Source organism: Procambarus clarkii, chromosome 59 (assembly GCF_040958095.1).
Source record: "Procambarus clarkii isolate CNS0578487 chromosome 59, FALCON_Pclarkii_2.0, whole genome shotgun sequence".
Lineage (NCBI taxonomy): Eukaryota > Metazoa > Arthropoda > Malacostraca > Decapoda > Cambaridae > Procambarus > Procambarus clarkii.
Window position 1 is genome coordinate 31,787,364 of NC_091208.1, and position 25,376 is coordinate 31,812,739.

The 25,376-nt window shown below is 42.2% G+C and overlaps 1 protein-coding gene across 1 annotated transcript in view; it reads left to right on the forward strand.

Annotated features, from left to right (window-relative positions):
• The window catches only part of LOC138353791 (uncharacterized), a 104,650-nt gene that overhangs the window by 5,766 nt on the left and 73,508 nt on the right, over positions 1–25,376 (forward strand). The window contains exon 2 of the mRNA XM_069307196.1: positions 22,111–22,268. Coding sequence (XP_069163297.1) covers positions 22,111–22,268 — 158 coding nt within the window. The remainder of the gene's footprint in view (positions 1–22,110; positions 22,269–25,376) is intronic.

The window sequence follows — 25,376 nt, forward strand, 5'->3', positions numbered from 1 at the left end:
ACATGGTCGCCATGAACACGTGAGGTACATGGTCGCCATGAACACGTGAGGTACATGGTCGCCATGAACACGTGAGGTACATGGTCGCCATGAACACGTGAGGTACATGGCCGCCATGAACACGTGAGGTACATGGTCGCCATGAACACGTGATGCACATGGTCGCCATGAACACGTGAGGTACATGGTCGCCATGAACACGTGACGCACATGGTCGCCATGAACACGTGAGGTACATGGTCGCCATGAACACGTGACGCACATGGTCGCCATGAACACGTGATGCACATGGTCGCCATGAACACGTGATGCACATGGTCGCCATGAACACGTGAGGCACATGGTCGCCATGAACACGTGAGGTACATGGTCACCATGAACACGTGAGGTACATGGTCGCCATGAACACGTGACGCACATGGTCGCCATGAACACGTGATGCACATGGTCGCCATGAACACGTGATGCACATGGTCGCCATGAACACGTGATGCACATGGTCGCCATGAACACGTGATGCACATGGACGCCATGAACACGTGAGGCACATGGTCGCCATGAACACGTGAGGCACTCTGTTGGAGTCTCTGGTCTGGGACCTTAGTCTGCATTGTCGGGTGTCTATGGACAGCTCTCTAGCTTGGCAGGCAAATTCCATTGCAAGGTTCATTGCATGCCTGGTATCCGTTGAACCAGAGCCAATTGAACGAGTCTTCACTAGAAACTCAGTGTTTCATGGCCGTGTCATTGAGCCAGGAGTCAGGGTGACATCACACGACCATTTGGGTCAGGTCACCAAATGCCTAGATCTCAGCCAGTATATTTTCATGACGTCATAGACCTAGTTGAGTTTTGAACTGTATTGTTATTGGAGTAGGCACCTGTGCTTTCCTCCTATTGGTCCATTCGTATAGCAAACCGTTGGACACGGCAGCGCTAGCGAAGCCGCTTGGGTACGACAAGTTTCATTCTGCACCGGGACTTCACTTTGAACATACATGCATCACGCTTCAATAGCCAAATTAGTGTGAAACCTTGTTGAAACTCAGAAAAATATCTCTTCTTCTTCACGAAAATAGGTGCAGTTTGCATGAAGGGTTTACCCTCCCGATGACTGCACCAGGACAAATGTAGGGAGACGCGTTGACGTTAAGGAAGAGAAGCAAGTCAAAAGTGTTAGATGTGACAGGTCATAGAGAGAGGAGTGGCGACGAAAACAGAGGGGGACGTTAGAGAGAGACTCCCCGCACTGTAGGGCGGGGCGACGAGGTCACGGCGGCAGCTGATCAGACGTGAACTAATACTTCTCCAGGAACTTGTATATCAGAAAGCGCAAGCAGTACGCCTCCCAAATCACCCACGTGTCATCGGGCACCCGGCCACCAGGCGGTGGCCTCGGCTGAGACATCTTATCCGGCACCCTATACACAAACTCCTTCACCCGCGATACCCAGACAGTGGACGAGCACCACGGGACCGGAAGCACCTGGGCATCCCGATAAGGGCCCAGCACCGGACCCGGATTTTATGCTATTTCCCAAACAAGCTAGTTCATTTGCCCCTAAGATATTATACACCCTATCTTATATCACAATACTGTAGTCTCCGTGGCGTAGTGGTAAGATGCTCGCCTGGCGTTCCACAAGCACTTTGTTCTGGGTTCGTATCCTGACTTGATGTTCGTATCGGGAGGATTTACTGGGCGCAAATCCTTCACTGTAGCCTCTGTTTAACCCAACAGTAAAATGGATACTTGGTTGTAAAAACGATTCTTCGCAGGGGTCGTATTCCAGGGAACATAGGATTAAGGACTTGCCTGAAACGCGATGCGTATATTGGCTGTACAAGAATGCAACAACTCTTGTATATATAAATAAATAAAAACTTCACTATATAGTTGAAACATGCTACACTGTGATCTATAGCAAGTGATGTTATTTGTTATTTTTCATTCATCAAAAGCCATTTCTCCCAGCATATTAATAAGTTTTAGCAATTTATAATAATAATAACCAAAATTAGCCTAACCTATCATAACTAAAGCTAAATTTATCCTATGCCATCCAAAGTTAGCCTACTTTAAGTAAATTCAACCAAATTTACCCTGTGCATAACACAACCAAAGGAAAATTTTACTAAATTTAACAGTTTGACTTATCCGATCAAAATTCATTTTCTGTCTATTTCCAACATTCATTTGCCATGAAATCTTCCCCATTCTTAACACCACTGTACTCTGTTAAGACTTCTTCCATCTAGCTGTTTTCAACATCAAATTGCAAAACAGCTTACCTTATTCTCAGCACCATTCAACTCTGTTAGTACTGTGTCTTGCTATGTCCATCATTCATTCGTCTTACATCCTACCCTAATCCCAATACAATTCAATTCTATTAGTACCGAGACTGACTGACTAACTCCAACATTCAATTACCACACATCCTACCCGATATTCAACACATTCAACTCTGTTAGAGTTATCTCTGACTAGTTATATCCAACATCCAGTCCTTGCATAGCCTACTCCCATACTTAATACCCTCCTATGCTGTTAGTGTTGTATCTGTCCAGTTGTTTCCAACAACCAGTCCCCTCTCCTAATTCAACCTAATCTAACGCCACTAAAGCTAAATTTTATTAAATTTAACAAAATTTAACCTATTCCCATCTAAATTGAGTCAAATTTCAAGCATACCCAACAAAATTTAGCCTAATTATAACAAACCCAAGCTGAATTTAACTGTTAGAGCTGTTAACGTCTATATCCAACATTCAATCCACCCAGGGATAGAGCTCATTTTTGCATATATATTTCTAGAAGTGTGTTGTTTCTGGCCACTTTCTTCATAGTTGCACAACTCAACCACCTGGGACCTAACCTCTAATACGAGATATTCTTAGGAAAGTGTTCATTTTGGATGTAAACCCAACTGACCTGTATCTAACCTGTCTTGATCTTTGTTCATTGTTGTTAGGAAAGTGTTGTTTTGAACTTCAACTCAAGCACCCAAACTGCCTTGACCTAACCTCTAATATAACATATTCTTAGAAAAGTGTTGTTTTGGACTTCAACTCAAGCACCCAAACTGCCTTGACCTAACCTCTAATATAACATATTCTTAGAAAAGTGTTGTTTTGGACTTCAACTCGAGCACCCAAACTGCCTTGACCTAACCTCTAATATAACATATTCTTAGAAAAGTGTTGTTTTGGACTTCAACTCGAGCACCCAAACTGCCTTGACCTAACCTCTAATATAACATATTCTTAGAAAAGTGTTGTTTTGGACATGAACTCAACCGCCCTGGACCTAACATCTGTTACCATGATCTTGGTTCAGTAACCTCTAATACCTTTGTCAGTGCTCATTTAAACTGTGTTTTATAATTTGTTTATTATTGGGTATTTTTCCCTATCTTGAGGTTATCTTGAGATGATTTCGGGGCTTTAGTGTCCCCGCGGCCCGGTCCTCGACCAGGCCTCCACCCCCAGGAAGCAGCCCGTGACAGCTGACTAACTCCCAGGTACCTATTTACTGCTAGGTAACAGGGGCAGTCAGGGTGAAAGAAACTTTGCCCATTTGTCTCTGCCTCGTGCGGGAATCGAACCCGCGCCACAGAATTACGAGTCCTGCGCGCTATCCACCAGGCTACGAGGCCCCTCTACATTAATTTAACCCAACCAACCTTAATGTAACTTCTCATACCTGGAATCTGGACTCTATTTTACATTATATTCTTAGGAAAGCGGTATTATTCACTATAACCATACCATTAACATAACCTAATTTTTCTTAACCTAACCCGTAACTGGGTTTAACCCCTCCCCAACCTCGAAATTATGCTATTTTTAAGGTAAGAATATATTATCACATAACCTAATTTACCCTAATTTATAAAATGTAGAAGGGCTTTAAAATTATATGTATGTGAAGCTATTTACATATTGAACTTTAAGAATATTAGGAAGGGATTTAATCTAATCTATAATTGTATACATTTTTATATGTCCTATTGATAAAAATTGTACATGATAATTGTCTCTCCCTTATTGACAGGTCTAATTGATTGATTTGAAAATGAAAATATAAACATCAGCAATATTACAGAGCCAGGTAATATAAACAATGAGAGCAACAGTGAGAAAGAGTTCATAAATGAAGGAATTGGGATGAAAGACGGAGATGGCTCCAATAAAGAGGTAGACAAGACAGGCACAGGTATAAATACCCTGAAAAAAGTAAAAACTGAAAATATTTTCAAATTCTATGCACAAGGAATATGCAAATATGGGAAATTTGGAGCAAAATGCACTTTTCTGCATCCTCGAACAAGAACATGTTGGCGAGGGGTACATGCCGTTTTGGAACAGAGTGTAGATACTTCCACCCTAAATTATGTAAATTTTCAACTAGAGACTAAAAATGCTACAATCTTTTGTGTCCGGAATTCCATGTGAGAGGTACACAGCGTTATAGACGGGAAGATCAATATGACACTACTGGAAATTTTTTAGAGGAAGGCAGAAACAGAGTAGAACATGTAAGAAAGAGGAACAGTCAGATGGAACCACTGCAAGATTACAGAAGGGAAGGGAGATACCCTCATGACTGGAATACAAATTATTAACAAGTGCACAGTGGTACTACACCACACAAAACCCGTACTAATACCAAAACTGGACGAAACACACCCTGGACCTGGGTGGAGAGGGGGGGGGACTACCAAAGCCCACCAGAAGTGACACACAATGTGGGAAATCTTTCATATTTGCAAACGTATAAGGCGTGAAACCAAAATCAAGAAATAAAGTTAAGTTCATAAATGGCCTCCTAATAGAATCGAACTCAATATTTGGTGCATTTACAGAAACCCACACAACAGACCACATGGATAGTGATATCTGGATCCTAAATTATAATCTATATAGATTTGACAGAGTAATTAGATTAAGTGGAGGAGTAGGTCTGTATATTAAAGAGGAGCTGGCATGCACAAAGCTCCTGAACTCGTCCAATGAGGTGGTAGAGGTACTTGGAATTAAGGTAGAAAATATTCATCTACTTATTATTTTAATATACAAACCGCCAGATGCAACAGTTGAGGAATTCACTGAACAGATCCACAGAATAGAGAATATCCTTGATAACCTAGCAAACCCAGTACCAGATATCATCTTCCTTGGAGACTTTAATCTACCCAGTTTAAAATGGAGAATAGTAAACAATAACATTATAGCAGGAAATCAACCTGGAAATAACCAACCACAGGTCAGAGAACTAATGATATTCTGTGACAAATTCTCGCTCAATCAGCAGATTACAGAACCAACTAGGAAGGAGAACACGCTGGACCTGATATTCACGAACAATGATGAGCTAATCAGAGACATTACTGTCTCAGACACTACGTACTCGGACACACAAGCTCATTGAAGTGCAAACTAACATTAATAACGGTAGTAGGCCCAAGAGAAACAACAAGCGAGACGGGCTATTGTTATGATCTCAGCCTGCAGGAGAAACGAGTCTCCCTCCTTGAGAGTTATTCAGCAAGCCTGACCTAACTAGAAGGTCTAGCAAGTATTGAGGTGATAACGCATATGCAAAATAGTTGGTTGGATATGTGTAACAGTTTGAGATTATGGGCAATGCAGAAGAAAATAGATAAATGACGGGCTAGGAGATGTGGACATTTTGCTGGAGGCGTGAGGCTCGCTTCTGGAGGACCTTGACCTCACTTGAGTGCCAGACATCGCAGGGGGAAGCCGCGCTCCGTTGAGCTCCCGCCAGAAGGGAACCCCTAGTGATATATCTCGAAGAGAAGAGAAGTGTGCGGACGTACCAGCTGTGGAATCGAGCTGGGAACGTTGTGGTCTCAAGTCCTGGTCGACGAGCAGATACTAAATCGCCCAGAAGCATTATTGTGGGCCGTGGGAGCGCCCTGACCAGACGCCGTCAGAGGGAAAGCGCCCTCGACCAATTAATCTGTGGTAAGCACGATATACGCCAGTTCATAGTGATTGCTTGTAGTTTGGTCGTGTGCCCAGCGACAGTAGCGATGTTTATTTATAAGTTAGACATGTTTTAATAAGGCAGAAGGCCTGAAATAGGAGAGTGAAGAGGGAGGAACACGGAGCGACGTCCGCCCCCTCTGAGCGCTGGCGGACGACTGAGGGAGCCCGGCTCCGGATGGAGGAAGACCTCCCAGTGAGTGAGGACCGCCGCCAGGCGAGGTGGAGTATGGACCCGCCCAAAACGGGGGAGTCCACTCTCACTGTATGTAGAGAACAGATAGAGGTTTGAGGCAAGCATATTGTGTGGTTATTTTTGTTTATGTGTTAAAGGGGAACGTTTTATTGGAGTGTCGATGGGTTGCAGGTTTGTCTTTTGGGGAAGAAGTTGCTGAGAACTTCGAAGCCAGCAGATGAAGTAATTGATGAGACTCCAAAGGTAGTGGAGCAGAGGACCTCGAGCTATGAGGAGAAGCAGCAGTGAAGAGGAGTGTCACGTGCTTCTGTAGAGGTGGAGAAGCACCATACTTGCTCGGGGAAACTTCATGGTGTAGCAGCCAAGAGAGCTGTGGAGGACCCTAGCAGAAGGGTGAAGCACCGTAGTTGCTCAAGGAAACTTCATGATAGCAGCCTGGAGGAGCTGCAGAGGATCCTGGTAGTGAAGCCCGGAAGAACCTAAAGATATTAGGGTAGTGAACTTCCAGAGGTGGAAGGGGAAGTTCTGGTGGATTACTAGTAGGGAGTTGATAGTGTTTGGTTGTCATTAGCGTGCAAGACGCAGTGAGAGGTGAGTGACTGTTTGCATTCTTATGTCAAGGAGTGTTTTATACTGAAGTTTAGAGTTACAATCGTAGGCTTGATTACCTACAGATGTATGCGTTCCAGGACTGACAGTGATCGATTGATCATTGTTGCGTATCAATGAACATTTATACTGATATATGTTATTGCATTCAAATGCTGAATTTCTATATGTATATTATCTTGCTGATGGTGCAACAGTGTATGTAGACTTGATCAACTTGAGGTGGTTGATAGTATCAGGTGGTGAACCAGGAGATAGGATACCACTTGATAAGCTGATAATAGAGTTCTGATGGTGTTGGAGTGCAACCTGATTGTGATATTATAGAGTATAGGATTCATTATTATTATATGTGTGTATGTATCGTGTATGTGCTTTGTCCAGTAAATGTGTCACAATTTGCTGGTGTTTGCCCTTGTCCTAGTGAGGCTTCCCAGGAAGTAGTGAAGAAGGAGAGAGAGAGAGAAAGAACCAAGAACCACTGCTGTGGACAGGGTAAGAGGTAATACTAGTAAGTCATAGGGGATTGAGGAGATCATATCTCATAAGGAGAGAGTGGGGAGTCACAGCGGCTCGAGTGGGTGTGTGCACGTGACAACGAGGCTAAGTGTTGGAGTCGCATCCCCTAAACGTGTGACGTTGAGCCCCTCTCCAAGAGCCAGAAGCGCCAAGGGTGATCTCCTAGTATAAGCCAACCCGTTCTCGCAAATTTAATAAGTCAATATTGACTTATTAAATATGTGCATAGGTGACATACTTAACATAATAGATACCCTTAAAAAGCTTCATAGAAAACACCGACCTTACCTAACCTACTTAGTATGTTAAGATAAGCATCTTATTGCTTCGTAATTACAATTATTACCTAACCTATAATAGGTATAGGTTAAGTAATAATTGTAATTACGAAGCAATAAGATGCTTATCTTAAGATACTAACAAGGTTAGGTAAGGTCGGTGTTTTCTATGAAGCTTTTTAAGGGTATCTATTATGTTAAGTATGTCACCTATGCACATATTTAATAAGTCAATATTGACTTATTAAATTTCGAGAACGGGTTGGCTTATACTAGGAGATCACCCTTGGCGCTTCTGGCTCTTGGAGAGGGGCTCAACGTCACACGTTTAGGGGATGCGACTCCAACACTTAGCACTCTGCCGAGTTGTGGGTTGGGTTGTCCATAGAGAAGGATCGACGACGACAACACTAACCAACCCACAGTCTATAATAAATTGGGGGCCTGTGTCCGGGAGAGTGAACTGACACACCCACACCCTGTCCAAGAGTGGATTTGTACACCCCTGCTGAGATAAACTGTGTGAACGCAGGTGTATACTCTCTCTCTTGGGAAGACTCACAGGACAAAGATGGATAAGGTGCAAGCGTTTGTGGAGTCAGGCAAGCCTGAGGACTTGGAAGGTTGCACGAGGGATCAATTGAAACAAATAGCAGAAAAATGTGGCATTAGGTTGAAAGCATCTAAAGTAGCTGGGATGAAGGATGAGATCCTGAGGCAGTTAAGAGCCAAAAATGAAGCGGCAGAGCAAGGAGCCCAAAAAGGAGCTGAAAGTGGAAAGGAGGATGATGGGCAGGATGAAGTGAGAAATAGGAGCTTGGAGAGATTCCAGTTAGAGCTCCAGATGCAGCAACAACGAGAGGACAAGGAGAGACAGTTCCAGCTGGAAAAGATGAAATTAGAACTCCAGATGAAAAATGAAGCAGAGAAGGAAAAAGAAAAAACCAGGCTGGAAGTAGAAAAAGAAAAAACCAGACTGGAAATAGAAAAAGAGAAAGCAAGACTAGAGGTGGAGAAAGAAAAAGAGAAAACCAGAGTAAGAGAACTGGAGTTGGAACAGGAGAAAGAAAAAGAGAAAGCAAGGCTAGAGGTGGAAAAAGAAAAAGAGAGAACAAAACAAATGCAGATAGAAGCGAACAGAACCTTGGCTGAGCAAAGGATTGAACATGGGTTGCCAGAGAGCACCACCCAGGTATCACACCCAACAGATGTGCCCGAAGAGGCAGAGAGCTTCTTCGAGCATTTTGAGAAAGTAGCCAGTATCAAGGAGTGGCCACAGGAGGAATGGGCCCAGCTGGTCCAGTTAAGATTGACCGGTGCAGCCAGGGAGGCATACACCCAATTGTCACTGGAAGAGTGCCAGGATTATGCCACAGTAAAGAGCAGCATATTGCGCTCGTTTCAGCTAACCCCAGAAGCTTATAGGAAGCGCTTCAGAGAGATGATCAAAGTTGGAGCGTGTACGTTTGCTGAGACAGCAAGAGATCTGGAAAGACGATTCCAGAAGTGGATTGAGGCTGCTGGAGTTGGATCTTACGCTGACCTAAAGCAACTGATGGTCATGGAGAAGTTCCTGGAGATGATGCATCCTGAAACAAAGTTCAAGATCCAAGAAGCAGGGATAATGGAGGTGAAAGATGCCGCAGATAGGGCGGATATGATTACTGAAGCATACAAGAGCTTAAGGGAGAACAGAGTAAGAAGCGAGGCGAGACGCAGCAATGGCAGACCCAGTGGAGTCTGGGGAGGAAGAAATTATGAAAGACCCAGAAGAGTCTGGGGTGAGAAAAATTTTGATAAATGGGCAGATAAAAGTAAGTACCCTAAAACTCAGAAGAGTAGGTCGCGTACTTCGTCTGAAAGTGAAGATGGAGGAGCTAAACGAGAAACTAATCGTTATCCTGGAAATCAAGAGTCCAGTAAAGCTCCACAGAGTACGAGTAGTACGTCTGGCCCGAGGAACTCTCATGTGAGTGGGCAGAGTCAGAGCTACTCTGGTACATATAGAAGAGACTTTTCCCAGATGAGATGTTACAATTGTAACAGATTGGGTCACGTGATGCGAGATTGTCGGCAGGGCAAGAGAGTTGTGACCCTGGCCATGTGTGACCCCCGAGGCAAATATACTAATGTGTTCCGAGACAAACCACAGAGAGCGAACTTAGTGAACGAGAGGTATAGGCCGTTCATGAGCAAAGGTTGGATCAGTGTAGGAAGCCAACCTGAGGTAGAAGTTGGTATCTTAAGAGATACCGGAGCTAATCAGAGCTTGATTGCGAGAAGCCTGATTGGGAATGATCGACGATTAGCTGGCAGGAGTAGGATGAAAGTATATGGGTTATTGTCTGAGAGTGACATGCCCGTATGTACTGTCCAGCTAAGGTCGGAATATGTGTCGGCAGAGGTGATGTTGGGAGTGTGCCCTGACATACCTGTTCCAGGAGTCCAAGTGATCCTGGGGAATGACTTGTGCGGGACAAAGGTGTTGCCAAGAGTCATAGCGGAGACTGTGCCAGAGGAGTGCCCAGAAGGTCACGGCACGGGTGGGACACCTGAGAGTGTGAACCTGACTGACATCCGAGGAGATGAGTCAGGTTACCGCCAAGCCATTGAAAACCCTGTCTCGGTAGGGATGAAGGCAGAGGTGGCCGACGAGGAAGACACTGGAGAAGGTGAGACAGTGTCGATTAAACCGGTGGAAGATATCGATGTAGATATATCATGGCTGTTTGATGAAGGTCCAGCCCAGGAAAATAAAGTCTCGGTGAGGTCAAAAGTGAAGATGGCCCAGCCGAAGAAGAATACTGTGGAGAGAGTTGACCTGAGTAAAGCCCAGACTGCTGAAATTGAGGGTCGGAAGGTGAATGCAACTGTGCTGAGTAGGAATGAGGAAAGATGTGGACAGACTGAGGACGGGAGTAGAGCGTCAAGTGGTCCACGAGCACAGAGGCATAGGGATAGTGGAGTTAAGTTGTTTGAGGTGTCAGGAGTTGATATGTTTCACAGAAAACGTGGAGGAGAGATAGTGAAGAAGAGTAATAGCCGGGAAAATGAAAGGAGAAGAGACAGTATGTGTGGAGAGATGCCTACGAGCACTCTAGGAGAGGTAAAGCGACATGTACGGTCGAGTGCTGTTGGATGTAATACAGTGCCCGAAGAAACTTTTAGGGAACGAAGAAGAGTTGAAGGAGAAGAAATGGAGTTGTATAGAGGTGAGAGGTGTGAGAAGAGGATGATGATGCAAGCATGGATGAATAGAAGAAAGCCGAGGACGCGATGGAGGTCAAACAGGATGAGCTCTCGGATAAAGGAGGAGACGGAAGGGAGGATCGTCAGCGAAGACGAGGGAGTGAAGTATGAGGACAGGAGACGAAAGTATAACGGCAGTAGATGGAGGTGTGAAGACGACAGAGGAGGTACAAACAGTAGATGTCTGACTCTGGACGTGAAGAGAAGACGAGGAAACGGGGGGTGGAGACAATAAGTAGAGTGGAACGATGGAGTGCAGGCGTCCAAGGAGGACAGCCTAGCCAACAGGTGCCAGATATGTCAGATCGTTTATGAGAAGATCATGTTTCTGGCGAGTTGTGAGCCAGATGTTGCAAGGTGCAACGAATTAATTGTAGACTCCTAAGAGAGTATATGGGGTGAAGAACGAGACAGTGTGGTGGCGGATGTATTATCCCGAGCTTTGCCACTGGAATAACTCTCAAAAATAAGGGGAGGGGAGTGTTATGATCTCAGCCTGCAGGAGAAACGAGTCTCCCTCCTTGAGAGTTATTCAGCAAGCCTGACCTAACTAGAAGGTCTAGCAAGTATTGAGGTGATAACGCATATGCAAAATAGTTGGTTGGATATGTGTAACAGTTTGAGATTATGGGCAATGCAGAAGAAAATAGATAAATGACGGGCTAGGAGATGTGGACATTTTGCTGGAGGCGTGAGGCTCGCTTCTGGAGGACCTTGACCTCACTTGAGTGCCAGACATCGCAGGGGGAAGCCGCGCTCCGTTGAGCTCCCGCCAGAAGGGAACCCCTAGTGATATATCTCGAAGAGAAGAGAAGTGTGCGGACGTACCAGCTGTGGAATCGAGCTGGGAACGTTGTGGTCTCAAGTCCTGGTCGACGAGCAGATACTAAATCGCCCAGAAGCATTATTGTGGGCCGTGGGAGCGCCCTGACCAGACGCCGTCAGAGGGAAAGCGCCCTCGACCAATTAATCTGTGGTAAGCACGATATACGCCAGTTCATAGTGATTGCTTGTAGTTTGGTCGTGTGCCCAGCGACAGTAGCGATGTTTATTTATAAGTTAGACATGTTTTAATAAGGCAGAAGGCCTGAAATAGGAGAGTGAAGAGGGAGGAACACGGAGCGACGTCCGCCCCCTCTGAGCGCTGGCGGACGACTGAGGGAGCCCGGCTCCGGATGGAGGAAGACCTCCCAGTGAGTGAGGACCGCCGCCAGGCGAGGTGGAGTATGGACCCGCCCAAAACGGGGGAGTCCACTCTCACTGTATGTAGAGAACAGATAGAGGTTTGAGGCAAGCATATTGTGTGGTTATTTTTGTTTATGTGTTAAAGGGGAACGTTTTATTGGAGTGTCGATGGGTTGCAGGTTTGTCTTTTGGGGAAGAAGTTGCTGAGAACTTCGAAGCCAGCAGATGAAGTAATTGATGAGACTCCAAAGGTAGTGGAGCAGAGGACCTCGAGCTATGAGGAGAAGCAGCAGTGAAGAGGAGTGTCACGTGCTTCTGTAGAGGTGGAGAAGCACCATACTTGCTCGGGGAAACTTCATGGTGTAGCAGCCAAGAGAGCTGTGGAGGACCCTAGCAGAAGGGTGAAGCACCGTAGTTGCTCAAGGAAACTTCATGATAGCAGCCTGGAGGAGCTGCAGAGGATCCTGGTAGTGAAGCCCGGAAGAACCTAAAGATATTAGGGTAGTGAACTTCCAGAGGTGGAAGGGGAAGTTCTGGTGGATTACTAGTAGGGAGTTGATAGTGTTTGGTTGTCATTAGCGTGCAAGACGCAGTGAGAGGTGAGTGACTGTTTGCATTCTTATGTCAAGGAGTGTTTTATACTGAAGTTTAGAGTTACAATCGTAGGCTTGATTACCTACAGATGTATGCGTTCCAGGACTGACAGTGATCGATTGATCATTGTTGCGTATCAATGAACATTTATACTGATATATGTTATTGCATTCAAATGCTGAATTTCTATATGTATATTATCTTGCTGATGGTGCAACAGTGTATGTAGACTTGATCAACTTGAGGTGGTTGATAGTATCAGGTGGTGAACCAGGAGATAGGATACCACTTGATAAGCTGATAATAGAGTTCTGATGGTGTTGGAGTGCAACCTGATTGTGATATTATAGAGTATAGGATTCATTATTATTATATGTGTGTATGTATCGTGTATGTGCTTTGTCCAGTAAATGTGTCACAATTTGCTGGTGTTTGCCCTTGTCCTAGTGAGGCTTCCCAGGAAGTAGTGAAGAAGGAGAGAGAGAGAGAAAGAACCAAGAACCACTGCTGTGGACAGGGTAAGAGGTAATACTAGTAAGTCATAGGGGATTGAGGAGATCATATCTCATAAGGAGAGAGTGGGGAGTCACAGCGGCTCGAGTGGGTGTGTGCACGTGACAACGAGGCTAAGTGTTGGAGTCGCATCCCCTAAACGTGTGACGTTGAGCCCCTCTCCAAGAGCCAGAAGCGCCAAGGGTGATCTCCTAGTATAAGCACTCTGCCGAGTTGTGGGTTGGGTTGTCCATAGAGAAGGATCGACGACGACAACACTAACCAACCCACAGTCTATAATACTATTCAATAAATTCAATTTTAATAATAAAAGAATAGACTGGAAGAAAATAAACAGGGAACTTACAAACTTTCAATGGGAAAATGTTCTAAGAAATAAAAATCCTACACAAGGAATAGAAAAACTGACTTCTGAAGCATATGAAGTCTGTGTGAAACATGTTCCTTTGAGGAAAGCCAGAAAGAGGTCCAGTGTAGAGAGAGAACGCAGACGACATTACAAAAGAAGGAAGACATTAACGGAAATGCTTAAGCAGACACAACTCTCCATACAGAGAAGAAATAATTTAAACTGGGAGATTGAAGAAATTGAACAGAGACTGAAGTATTCATATCAGACTGAAGAAAGGCAACTAGAACAGAAAGCAATTCAAGAAATAAAGAAAAACCCAAAATATTTTTTTACATATGCTAAATCAAAAGCAAAAACCACTGCCAGTATTGGACCTATTCGTATAAGTGAAGGTTCATACACTGAGGATGACAAAGAAATTAGCGAAATCCTAAAAAAGCAGTATGAGGACATGTTTAGCACTCTGATACACAGCATGAAAGTGGATGATCCAAACAACTTCTTTATGCGTGATATCCAAACACCTGTAAATATACCTGATATCAACACGAGCGTAGCAGATTTTGAAAGAGAAATTGACAATATGCCCATGCACTCGGCCCCAGGTCCAAACTCATGGAATTCAATATTTATAAACAAATGCAAAGTGCCAGTAGCACAGACACTCAGTATAGTGTGGAGGAAGAGCTTGGACACGGGTAAGATACCAGATGCGCTGAAAGCAGCAGACATAGCCCCTCTACACAATGGAGGGAACAAAGCATTGGCAAAGAATTATAGACCAGTTGCACTATCGTCCCACATAATAAAAGTATTTGAGAGAGTGATCAGGAGTCAGGTCACTAGATTCATGGAAACCAATGACCTCCACAATCAAGGCCAACATGGATTCAGAGCGGGAATATCATGCCTCTCACAGCTACTTGACCATTCCGACAAAATCATTGAGGCATTATGTTATAAAAATATTGTGGAGCTGCTATGGGAGAACTGGTTCTATTAAGGGGTAAGGGTAGTTAGAAGACAGAGTTATCAAATATGGGAGAGCTAAAAGGCCCGGCCCCCAAAATAAACTATCCACAGTAATAATAACTTGCTACTAGACCATATATGTCAGTCTAAGGGTTGATCAATGCACTCCCATACAGGACGAAGGAATACTCTGTTCTAAGGTACTTATTTATTAACCCCTTAACAACCTCCCATATACACTCACACCAATAACAATAATAATAATAACTTTACCACACTACCTTACGTTAAAAGCTACCTTACGTTAAAAGGTCCACATAGGCAGGATACAAGGTTTTACACTGAACACAAGCTAGGGTAAAGCTCTACTACTGAATAACTTGAAGTTAGAGTCAGCTTAGGGTAGGGGACCACGTGGTTCCAATGGGACCCCCTTTAGAATAACTAGTAATATAAACTCTACAAACACCTACTACACACAAAATATCCTACTCTACACATAGAACATGAGTATGCCAGACATGCATAATAATGTGCTCAATATACTTATCTTGAACAAGACACAGAAATAAGGAAACAAAGAGGAAGGGTAGGAAGTTCCTGTCCACACCACGCCAGCTCAGAAAAAGATGGAGTCTCTCTCCTTCATCCCCCCAGCTGGCTGCTGCCGGCAGACTGCTCAACTAATCGTACCGCAGCCCTATACCAAGTTTACTCAGGTTTACTTTACCAATGATTAGAAAGTATTAGTGAGCATAGTTGGTGCCTATGTTATTATTTAATAATCAACCCCCCAGCTCAGTCTTTAAATGCTCTTTAAGAAACAAGAATAGTCTTACGTCTGGCAGGGAAGATACAATGACGCATAGGGTTGCGTTCAGCTATACTATCGGAAAGTTTAATAACTCAATTTTGACCTCTGGTTTCCACTGAAGAACCCAGGGTCGTAACACATTAGAAGAAAAACAGAATGCATATGTTGTATACACAGACTTTCAAAGGCATTCGACAAATGTGATCATGGAGTGACAGCTCACAAAATGAGGTCAATGGGTATAACTGGTAAAGGTGGACGCTGGATACTCAATTTCCTGTCGAACAGAACACAAAGGGTAACAGTCAATCAAATAAAATCGAGTCCGAGGACAGTTAAAAGCTCTGTACCTCAAGGTACAGTCCGTGCACCACTGCAGTTCCTTATTCTCATATCAGATATAAACAAAAATACAAGTCACAACTTCGTGTCATCCTTTGCAGATGATACAAAAATCAGCATGAAAATTACCTCTGCTGAAGACATTGTAAAACTACAAGCAGATATTAACAAAGTTTTCGACTGGGCAGCAGAAAATAACATGATGTTTAACAGTGATAAATTCCATGTACTCAGATACAGCAAAAATGAGGATCTGAAAAATAATACAGGGTACAAAACACAATCGAATCTGCCCATAGTAGGAAAAAAGCATGTCAAGGATCTGGGAATAATGATGTCCGACGACCTTACGTTTAGGGAGGATAACCAAGCAAATATTGTGTCAGCCAGAAAAATGATAGGATGGATTATGAGAACCTTCAAATCCAGGGATCCCATCACAATGGTTGTACTCTTCAAGTAACTTGTGTTGTTCCGTCTTGAGTACTGCTCAGTACTCACTTCCCCCTTCAGAGCAGGAGAGATTGCTGAAATAGAGGGAATACAGAGAACATATACGGTACGCATAGACAAGATAAAGCACCTAAATTATTGGGATCGTCTCAAAGCTCTCCAAATGTACTCACTAGAAAGGAGACGAGAGAGATACCAAATAACATACACATGGAAAATGCTGGAGGGCCAGGTCCCAAATCTACACAGTAAAATAACAACGTACTGGAGTGAACGATATGGAAGAAAAGGTAGAATAGAACCAGTGTAGAGCAGAGGTACCATAGGCACAATCAGAGAACACTGTATAAACATCAGAGGTCCGCGGTTGTTCAACGTCCTCCCAGCGAGCATAAGAAATATTGCCGGAACAACCGTGGACATATTCAAGAGGAAACTAGATTGTTTCCTCCAAGGATTTGATTGTTGCCGCCGAAGGCGGCTAGTTTATTGTGCACCCCATACTCATCCTGTGAGCGGTAGGGCAAAAGCATTACAGAGGGCACAAAAGGTCTTTATCAGACCTCATCTTAGATTATTACATAAACAATTTCTTCAATCCTTCACACCTTATAGATACAATGTCAGCTAGTTACAGAGAAAGTGCTATTACAAGAGCTACATATTTACAGTAAGTCATCATACATTAATGGTAGGTTTAATCGTTAATACATAATAGTTTGGCCAATGGGGATATTACAGAGTCATAGGGGAGCTTCTGTTTATTATTAGTCCTCACAATACACTACTTGTTTCTGAATCTCATATGTCGTTCATCTACTGGAAGCAAAATGTGGGTACAGTGCAAGGATTTCAGGTAATTTATAAATGGTAATAAGATAGGTTGCCATATCATACAGAGTGAGCTTAGACTTATCTCTAAAAGGCTCAATTTTACAACAATCCAAGATATAGTGTTCGAGTGTGTGTCCCTGCCTATGTCCACACACTTTACACTTTACTTCATCTAGATCCCTATACAAGCCGAACTGCCAGAGATGCTTGTAGCCAAGTCTTATACGAGCTGTGACAACATCTGTTAGTCTACTGACTTTGTTACTTGCCCCATACACATGTTTTACTTCACACATTTCATTGTGATGAACAATGGACCTACTAGTTCCAGTTTGCACTGTTCTACTTTCTTCAAATCCATCTAGGAGTTCTCGTCTAATGACACTTTTAAGGGACCTATTTGATAACTCAAGATTCCATTCAATACTGTCTTTATTTACTGCAGCCTTAGCAAGGGCGTCAACTTTGTCATGTTCCTGCAGGCCAATGTGAGAAGGAATCCACAACATTTTTATATTTACCCTCTTGCTAAGTATTCTTACATATCTACGTCTAGCTTCCAAGACAAGCACGTTATTACTTGATTGCAAACTGTTTATTGCCCGTAGTGAGGATAGGGAGTCAGAAATAATTAAGCTGTCTACTTCAGTGTTGTCAATAATTTCGAGTGCTACCAGTATCGCTACCAACTCGGCCTGCATTGTGGACGCCCAGTTACTAATTCGGATATTTCTTTGAATTGTGCTGCCATCGGGCTGATGAGCAATAACAGCACTTCCTGCCCTCCCTGTAGCTGTATTGAGTGATCCGTCAGTGTATATGGTCTGTGCAATGTTGTTTTCAGCTTGTATATTGTGAATGTGCTCTATGGTGCTTAATTTAGCAGCAAGCTGAGCATGAGGGTTGCTTGTGATTAGTTTCTTGGTGGGGTATGCAGGGGTCAGGATGTCAAAAGGTACTATTTGCCAGGGTGGAAGGAAGTGCTGTACTCTTTCATCTGTATATACATCGTGTAGTCCCATCATTTTAATATGAGTGGCAGTTCTTTGAATCCATTTAGACTCGCTAGTTCCATTTCGTATGTGTTCTAACAGTGCAACTGACACAATGTTGTTTTTGTTATCACGCAGCAGCTTTAGTCCCATCATAAGATTAATTTCAAATATTCTATCTCGAATGCTAAGTATATTTAATTCTTTCCGCATGTTGAGAACTTTGGTAGTTATAGGACAGCCAAGTATAATTCTGAGTGCTTCATTTTGCATTTTTTCCAGTCTATCAATACTTTTGCCATTCTGCAGGACCAAAGCTGGTGCATGATAGTCTATCAGAGACCTTATATACGCTAAATACATCATTCTTGCTATTCTAATATTAACACCATACTTCGGGCTGTACCCCACTACAGTTCTGAGAGCCTTGAGTCTGTCTCTGCATTGTTGATGTAACTTATTGACTGCAGTTGAGGTACAAGGGACAGAGACTCCAAGGTATTTGAAAGAAGAGACATAGTCTATTGGTATGTTGTCTACCTTAAGTTTTCGTGGTCCACTTTTGCGGTTGCCAATTTGTCTGTTAAATACCTTAGTTTTAGCAGCGTTGATTACAAGACCAAGGCTCTCACAAGCTGTATGTATACAAGATCAAGGCTCTCACAAGCTGTATGTATACAATTTAAGACTGTTTGCATTTCGCGGTGGGTTTTAGTATGCACAAGGATGTCATCTGCATAGCTGATAGTGATGTTTGCCGGACTAGTTGGGATTGATTTTAGTAAAGCATTAATTAGAACATTAAACAAGGTAGGACTAAGTACTCCTCCTTGTGGGGTGCCTAGTTGCATTACTTTAGTTTCACTCGTGTAGCCTTGGAACAGTGCAGAGGACTTCCGGTTGGTAAGATAGCCTCGTATCCATTGTAATAAATGTCCCCCTATATCCATTCTCGCTAATTCATACATAATCACTTCCCTATTAGCAATATCAAAGGCATTTTTTAAATCAAGAAATGTTGTGTACTTGTGCCTTTTATCTCCATGAACAGTAAGAAAGGTTGTGATACAGTTGTGTACACTTTTACCATGTGTGAAACCATTGATATCAGGTGACATGTGCTCTTTAACTCTATACAATAATCTATTAAGCACCATTCTCTCAAAGGTTTTGCACATGCAACTGGTCAGTGAGATGGGACGGAAAGCATCAGGTTGTCCAGGCTTTGGTACAGGTACCGTAAGACTGGTGGTCCATGATACAGGCAACTGCCCAGTGACATAGCTGGCATTAAACAATTCTAATAATGGGTTACCGGGTACACGATGTAGGATTCTTAGAATATCATAGGTGATACCGTCCTCACCAGGAGCAGTGCTCCTACCCCTGGAGAGGGCTGCATCCAATTCATAATCTGTATATGGAACATCACATTCATCATGTTGCTTGCTCAACATGAAATTTATGAGAGCATTTCTGTCTGTGGACCTCTCCCGCAATTTCTCCCTAGTGCTAGCTGGTAACATTCCAAGGCTGGAAACCTGAGCCCATTTTGCAATTAACTGATTGGCTTTCTGTAGCGGGTTTGGGTGTGAAACTTGTCTACTATTTTTACCAATAATTTTGTTTATGCCTTTCCAGGCTTTGCCCAGGGGAGTATGCAGGTTAAGTCCACTAACAAAACCCTCCCATTTATTTTGTATCAGTTCAGTCATTCTCTCCCTTGCCGCTGCAAGCGCGGCCTGAAACAGTTTTAACATTTGAGGAGTTCTAAGGTTCTTATATGCTTTACCTGTCTGTCTAGCAATTGATTTAAGCTCTTTCAGTTTAGCATCATCATAGTACTGGTTGTGTCTGACCTGTTTACCAGTACTTCTTTTTGTTTGGCGTGACTCACTATTTTTGATGGCCTCATAGGTATTATTTATGAGGTCATCATAAAACTGTTGTACATTCTCAGGCTCATAATTGTTATACCAATGTTCTATGCTGTCTATAAAGAATTTTTCTTGCTCTTTCCTTACTGTTAGCCTGCGTCTACTCAGCTTAGTGCCAGGTAGGTCAACATTAGCCACGTGTATGTTAGCTGTTATGGCTAAATGGTCAGACATTAAGTCATCCATAATATCAGTCTCATGAGTTGTGTATGACAGGTTAAAGCCAATGCACCTATCTAGGACTCCTCCATATATTTGCGTTGGTTGATTCTTACTGATAATTTGAACATCATCATATGCATCGAGAAGTGCCAACAATCTTCTCCTGTTGGTGTTTGTAAGTTGATCCCCTAATTGTTTGTGTTTAGCATTTAAATCCCCAATTAATATTGTAGAATCAGTATGTGCAAAACTAGGTAGGTCAGTATACTGGAAGAGGCCAGTAGGTGCATAGGCATTCAAAACATTAAGTGTAGAGTTACCAACGTGTACCCGGATACCATGATATTGAAACCCCTCTCGTTGTTGGGCGGGAAGTGGCTCATGCGGCAGGGATTTTTTAACCAAGGAGTGCCGGACCAACCGGGCTGTGGTGGGTATGTGGGCCTGCGGGGCGCTCCAAGCAACAGCCTAGTGGACCAAACTCTCACAAGTCAAGTCTGGCCTCGGGCCGGGCTTAGGGAGTAGAATAACTCGCAGAACCCCATCAACCAGGATTTATTGTGCATATACTTGTAATACCCAAGCATCAGATGTCTGACCCATGTGTCCCTTTTGAATGCCGTCAGTAATAGGAAGCAGCTTTAAATGATTTGTAGTCATTTGACATTATAAAGTGAGGTTCATTTCCCAAGAGAAACCGTTATCCATCAATTAGGATATTTCACATCTCTTGATGCGATTAACTCTTGTATGAAACTTATCAACAAGAAAATAAGCCACAAGTGTAATGAAGTTCTTGAATAAATTAATTTAGAGCCTTCGAGCATTGTTACTGTGAAACCTAGTTCCGGAGAAATTGCCACTCGCTAACGGTTACTCCAGTAAACGACACTAGCTAATACACTAATTATATATTTTGATGAGAAACTGCTAAAGATTCTCTTTGATTAAGTTTTGCATACACTAAGTAGGGCGTGACCTTAGATACTTGTGCTTGAGACGAGCACTCATCTGTGAGACGTCACTCGCAGAGTTACACCCAGGAAGCTTACAGCTGCTCAGGTCATTGTGGGTTCCTTAGATAACTTCCTGCAAGCCGCCTGCCATATTCAAATAGGCGAGACAGCTGAGTGGACAGCGCTTCGGATTCGTAGTCTTGAGGTTCCGGGTTTGATCCCCGGTTGAGGCGGAAACAAATGAGCAGAGTTTCTTTCACCCTGATGCATCTGTTCACCTAGCAGTAAATAAGTACCTGGGAGTTAGACAGCTGTTATGGACTGTTTCCTGGGGGTGTGTAGCAAAAACGAGGCCTGGTTAAGGACCGGGCCGCGGGGACGCTAAGCCCCGAAATCATCTCAAGATAACGTTTCAATGCAGGATGTGGTCAGAAATATGTAGTATCTCTCCTACACTCTGTCACACCTGTTAGGAGGTGACGTTACCCAGGTTACTCACCCCAATGGCAACCACTAAATATTTAATCTGGTACACAAATGCATCTATTGACGTAATCTTTCAGGACGGAACATTTGGTTTTAGGCTACAGTCATTGATTAATTGAATGATGAAGATTAAGCCACCCAAGAGGTGACATGGGCACGAATAGCCCATAGTGGTAGATTTTTTGGAGTGAATGTGATCTTTGGTAGTGAATTATAACGTGCTGTCTTATATAATCGATCACTTTTTTTAGTGATTATATTAAGACAATTGTATAGTGCGATACTAAAGTTGTTGAATTGGAATGTATAAAATGTGACCTTAGCCATATGCAGGCGAAGAGTCACAATAACGTGGCTAAAGTATGTTGACCAGACCACACACTAGAAGGTGAAGGGACGCCGACGTTTCGGTCCGTCCTGGACCATTCTCAAGTTGATTGTGAGACTTGAGAATCACAATTGACTTGAGAATGGTATAGGACGGACCGAAACGTCGTCGTCCCTTCACCTTCTAATGTGTGTGGTCTGGTCAACCTTAGCCATATTTGACAGTGAGAGAATATCTAGTGCCGTGCATAATTTTGTACAAATTGCAACGGCTGATATAGATTATAGATATTAATTTCAAGATACAATTGACTGTTCTGATCAACAGAGATCGACCCGAAGATCCTGGACGTGTCTAAAATGACGAAGACGGGTCTGCAGGTCTCCGTGATGAGTAACTTGACCCACCCTTCCCACGTTGTGTTGGGTCAGGGCATCCCCATCCTTCCCCGGGCCTACACAGCCATACAAGTCTCCCTCACTGTGGTCAGTCTTTATTCTTTTCCATATTCGTCACATTGGTAATATTTTCCTGTTATATCCCGGGCAGGACAGAAATGGTTGGACACATTTCCTTTCACCTAATGCTGCTGTTCACCTAGCAGTAAGTAGGTACTCAGGAGTTAGGCAGCTTGTTGTGGGGTTGCATTCTGGGCCGGGTCAGTAATTCGACCTGGGGGGGGGGGAGACCTCGATATAAGCCTAACGTGTATAAATACACACTGACTGCCTGTCCACCGACACAATGATTTATTATTATAATTATATTAATAGTAAAAATATACAATTTAGTGATATTTTTACTTGAGATGATAATTTTTTCAGGGTTATTAATTATTAGTAGAAAAGTAATAATACAGCATATGGCTGTAACGAGATTTCTATTCTTTTACAGCAAGTTTCCTAGTTTTGCAATGTCAGAGTTAATATTAATTAGGCAATCATCTGAATATGAGTGAGTCTTAGGGGTCACGGTACATATCTGACAGACTATGTTTCTTAGTTTCCTTGAACATATACGGCTTGGTATCCAGCAAGTCTCTACACTTTATAATGCTCGAAATGATATACACTCACTGTGGAATTTCATTACCATAGGCTTAGAAGAGCTAAAGATTAATGAGCCATTAGAACGCTCTGAGAGTTAACAACAGTAGTGGGATGTATAGTTTAGCAGTGATTTTTGGTTTGCCCCAGAAAATGGACATCTTAGCAGTGATTTTTGGTTTGCCCCTGAAAATGGACATCTTAGCAGTGATTTTTGGTTTGACACAGAAAATGGACAAATTACTGGTGATTTTTCATTTTGGGCCCAGGAAAATAGACATATTAACCATGATTTTTTCGTTTTTTTTTTTTAGAAAATCATTGCTAAGCTGTGGGGTTCCAGGTAAAACCTTTTCAGTTTTTATTCCTTGCTCTGTCACTCCCGTTTAAGACAGAAATATTTTCAGATTATAGTTTACGACCAAAATTTTTTCAGAGACCATTTTCAGCAAATATGTTCATAGAAGTCTTGTTAAGGAAAATAGACCCCTTAGCAATAACTTTTAGTTTTAAATACATTTACTGCTGTTTCACCCATTTAAGACCGAATTTCTTCAGAGAGACCAGTTTAAGACTGAAATTTGTCAGAAGCAAGTTTTGAACCGATATTTGACAGAGTCCAGTTGAAGACCGGAATTTGTCAGAGACCAGTTTAAGATTGAAATTGTTCAGAGACGAGTTTAAGATAAAAATTCTTTAAAGTTTTAATCCTCACTGCGTTCCAAAAGAGTTCTTATAGATATACATAAACTCTACAAACTTGAGGAAATATTTTAAAAAGTTCATTAGATATTAGCTCTTGAACCCCAGATCTTTACGTTTATAAGTGTAGTTTCGCTACTAATAACCCAATTTAAAATAGTCATATTTCAGATGTAGTAAATAAAAGAAAAACGTTTTACCGAGTTCTAGCCCCCATCCCCGCCTTAGCCCCCTCTCGTTAGTATCTATTCAAATCCCCCGAAAATTAAACCCGCTGTATTTCAGACATAGTAAAATACAACAATTTAGATACCGAGCTCCAGCTCATGTCCTTGCCTTACTTTAACCGTAGAACTTCAATAATATCAGATAAATTCCCCGAAATTTAACCCAACTTTATTTCTGACATAGTAAATAAGGTCAAGGCAATTACCGAACTCCAGCTCCGGTCCACCGCCTTATTTAATTCGCACAACTTCTTTACTAACTGTCCAACTCCCCTTAAATTTAATCCCGCCATATTTCAGATTCAGTCAAATAATTAAAGACATTAACCGAGTTTCAGCTCATGTCTTCTACCTTAGTTCATTCGTACATCTCCCTTATTATCAGTTCAAATGCTCTAAAATTTAAAACAGTTATACTTCTGCAGAGTAGGTAAGAAACAAAGAGTTACCATATTCTAGCTCCCATTCTCTGACTTTGCTGACTCCCATAGATTCACAACTATCAGCCCAATTTCCCTGAAATTTAAACCCGATACATTTCTAACATAGTAAAATAAAGTAAAACAAATACCTAGTTTCAGCTCTTGTCCCCTCCCTAGTTCATTTGTACAACTCAACTATTATCAGTTCAAACCCCAGCAAAATTTAAAACTGCTATATTTCTGACACATGAAATAAGATCAAGATAGATGAACAAAAAAATTTACTTTGATAAATGTATTAAAAATGTATGAAAAGACTAAATGTTGTAAAATAGACCTTCCTATAAATTATTTGAAACGTATATATAAAACAAATAAAAGTTAGGTGGGGCTGTGTTAAGCTAAGATGATCGTAAAATGCTGGGTGGAGAGTGTACAAGTTCATATATATAAGATAAGGAATAGGTTAGGTTAGGGTTATTGGGTTATGTAAGAGAGGAATGCTTAACAACACTATACCGAGAATATTAGAGTTTGGAAGCTGAACAAACAGAGGGACATGGTAATAGGAACGGGTTAAGATAAATATATTAGTTGGATGAGCGTTTTTGTAATGTTCTCAAATTATTATATGTGTAAGAGTTTCTCAAAGTGTCTAAATGTTTGCAAAAGTTGTACTTGTTTGTTTAAGAGTGCATATGATCTGTGATAGTACATAAATGTATTTACATGTTTAACTAAGTTTATGCATTTGTACAAGTTTGAGAAAGTGTGTAAGTTAATGAACATAGTGAATGTGAGCATGTACAAGTTTATGCATGTATATTTGTTTGTGTAAGTTAGTAAACTGAGTACTTGCATAAGTTGTATAAGTTTGCAAGTATAACTGTACGTGTATATGTAAATGAGAAAGTGGCATGTATATTTTGTGTAAGTATTTATGCAATTTGTGTAAAAGTGTATGTCATGGGTATTTTATGTAAGTCTGAATATGTTTGCGAGTCCAGTATGAAAGTTCTGGTGTGTATCTATAAGAATAAATTAGTGTTGACCGGGAACATAAATGAAAAGTTTATGTTTCAAAGATAATAAGATGAATCTTAGGTTAAGTTACATTATGTATGAGAGGGAAGGTAATTTAAGTTGGGGCATTAGCTCCAAATATGCCAAAAATATACAATAAATGAAAACTAGTT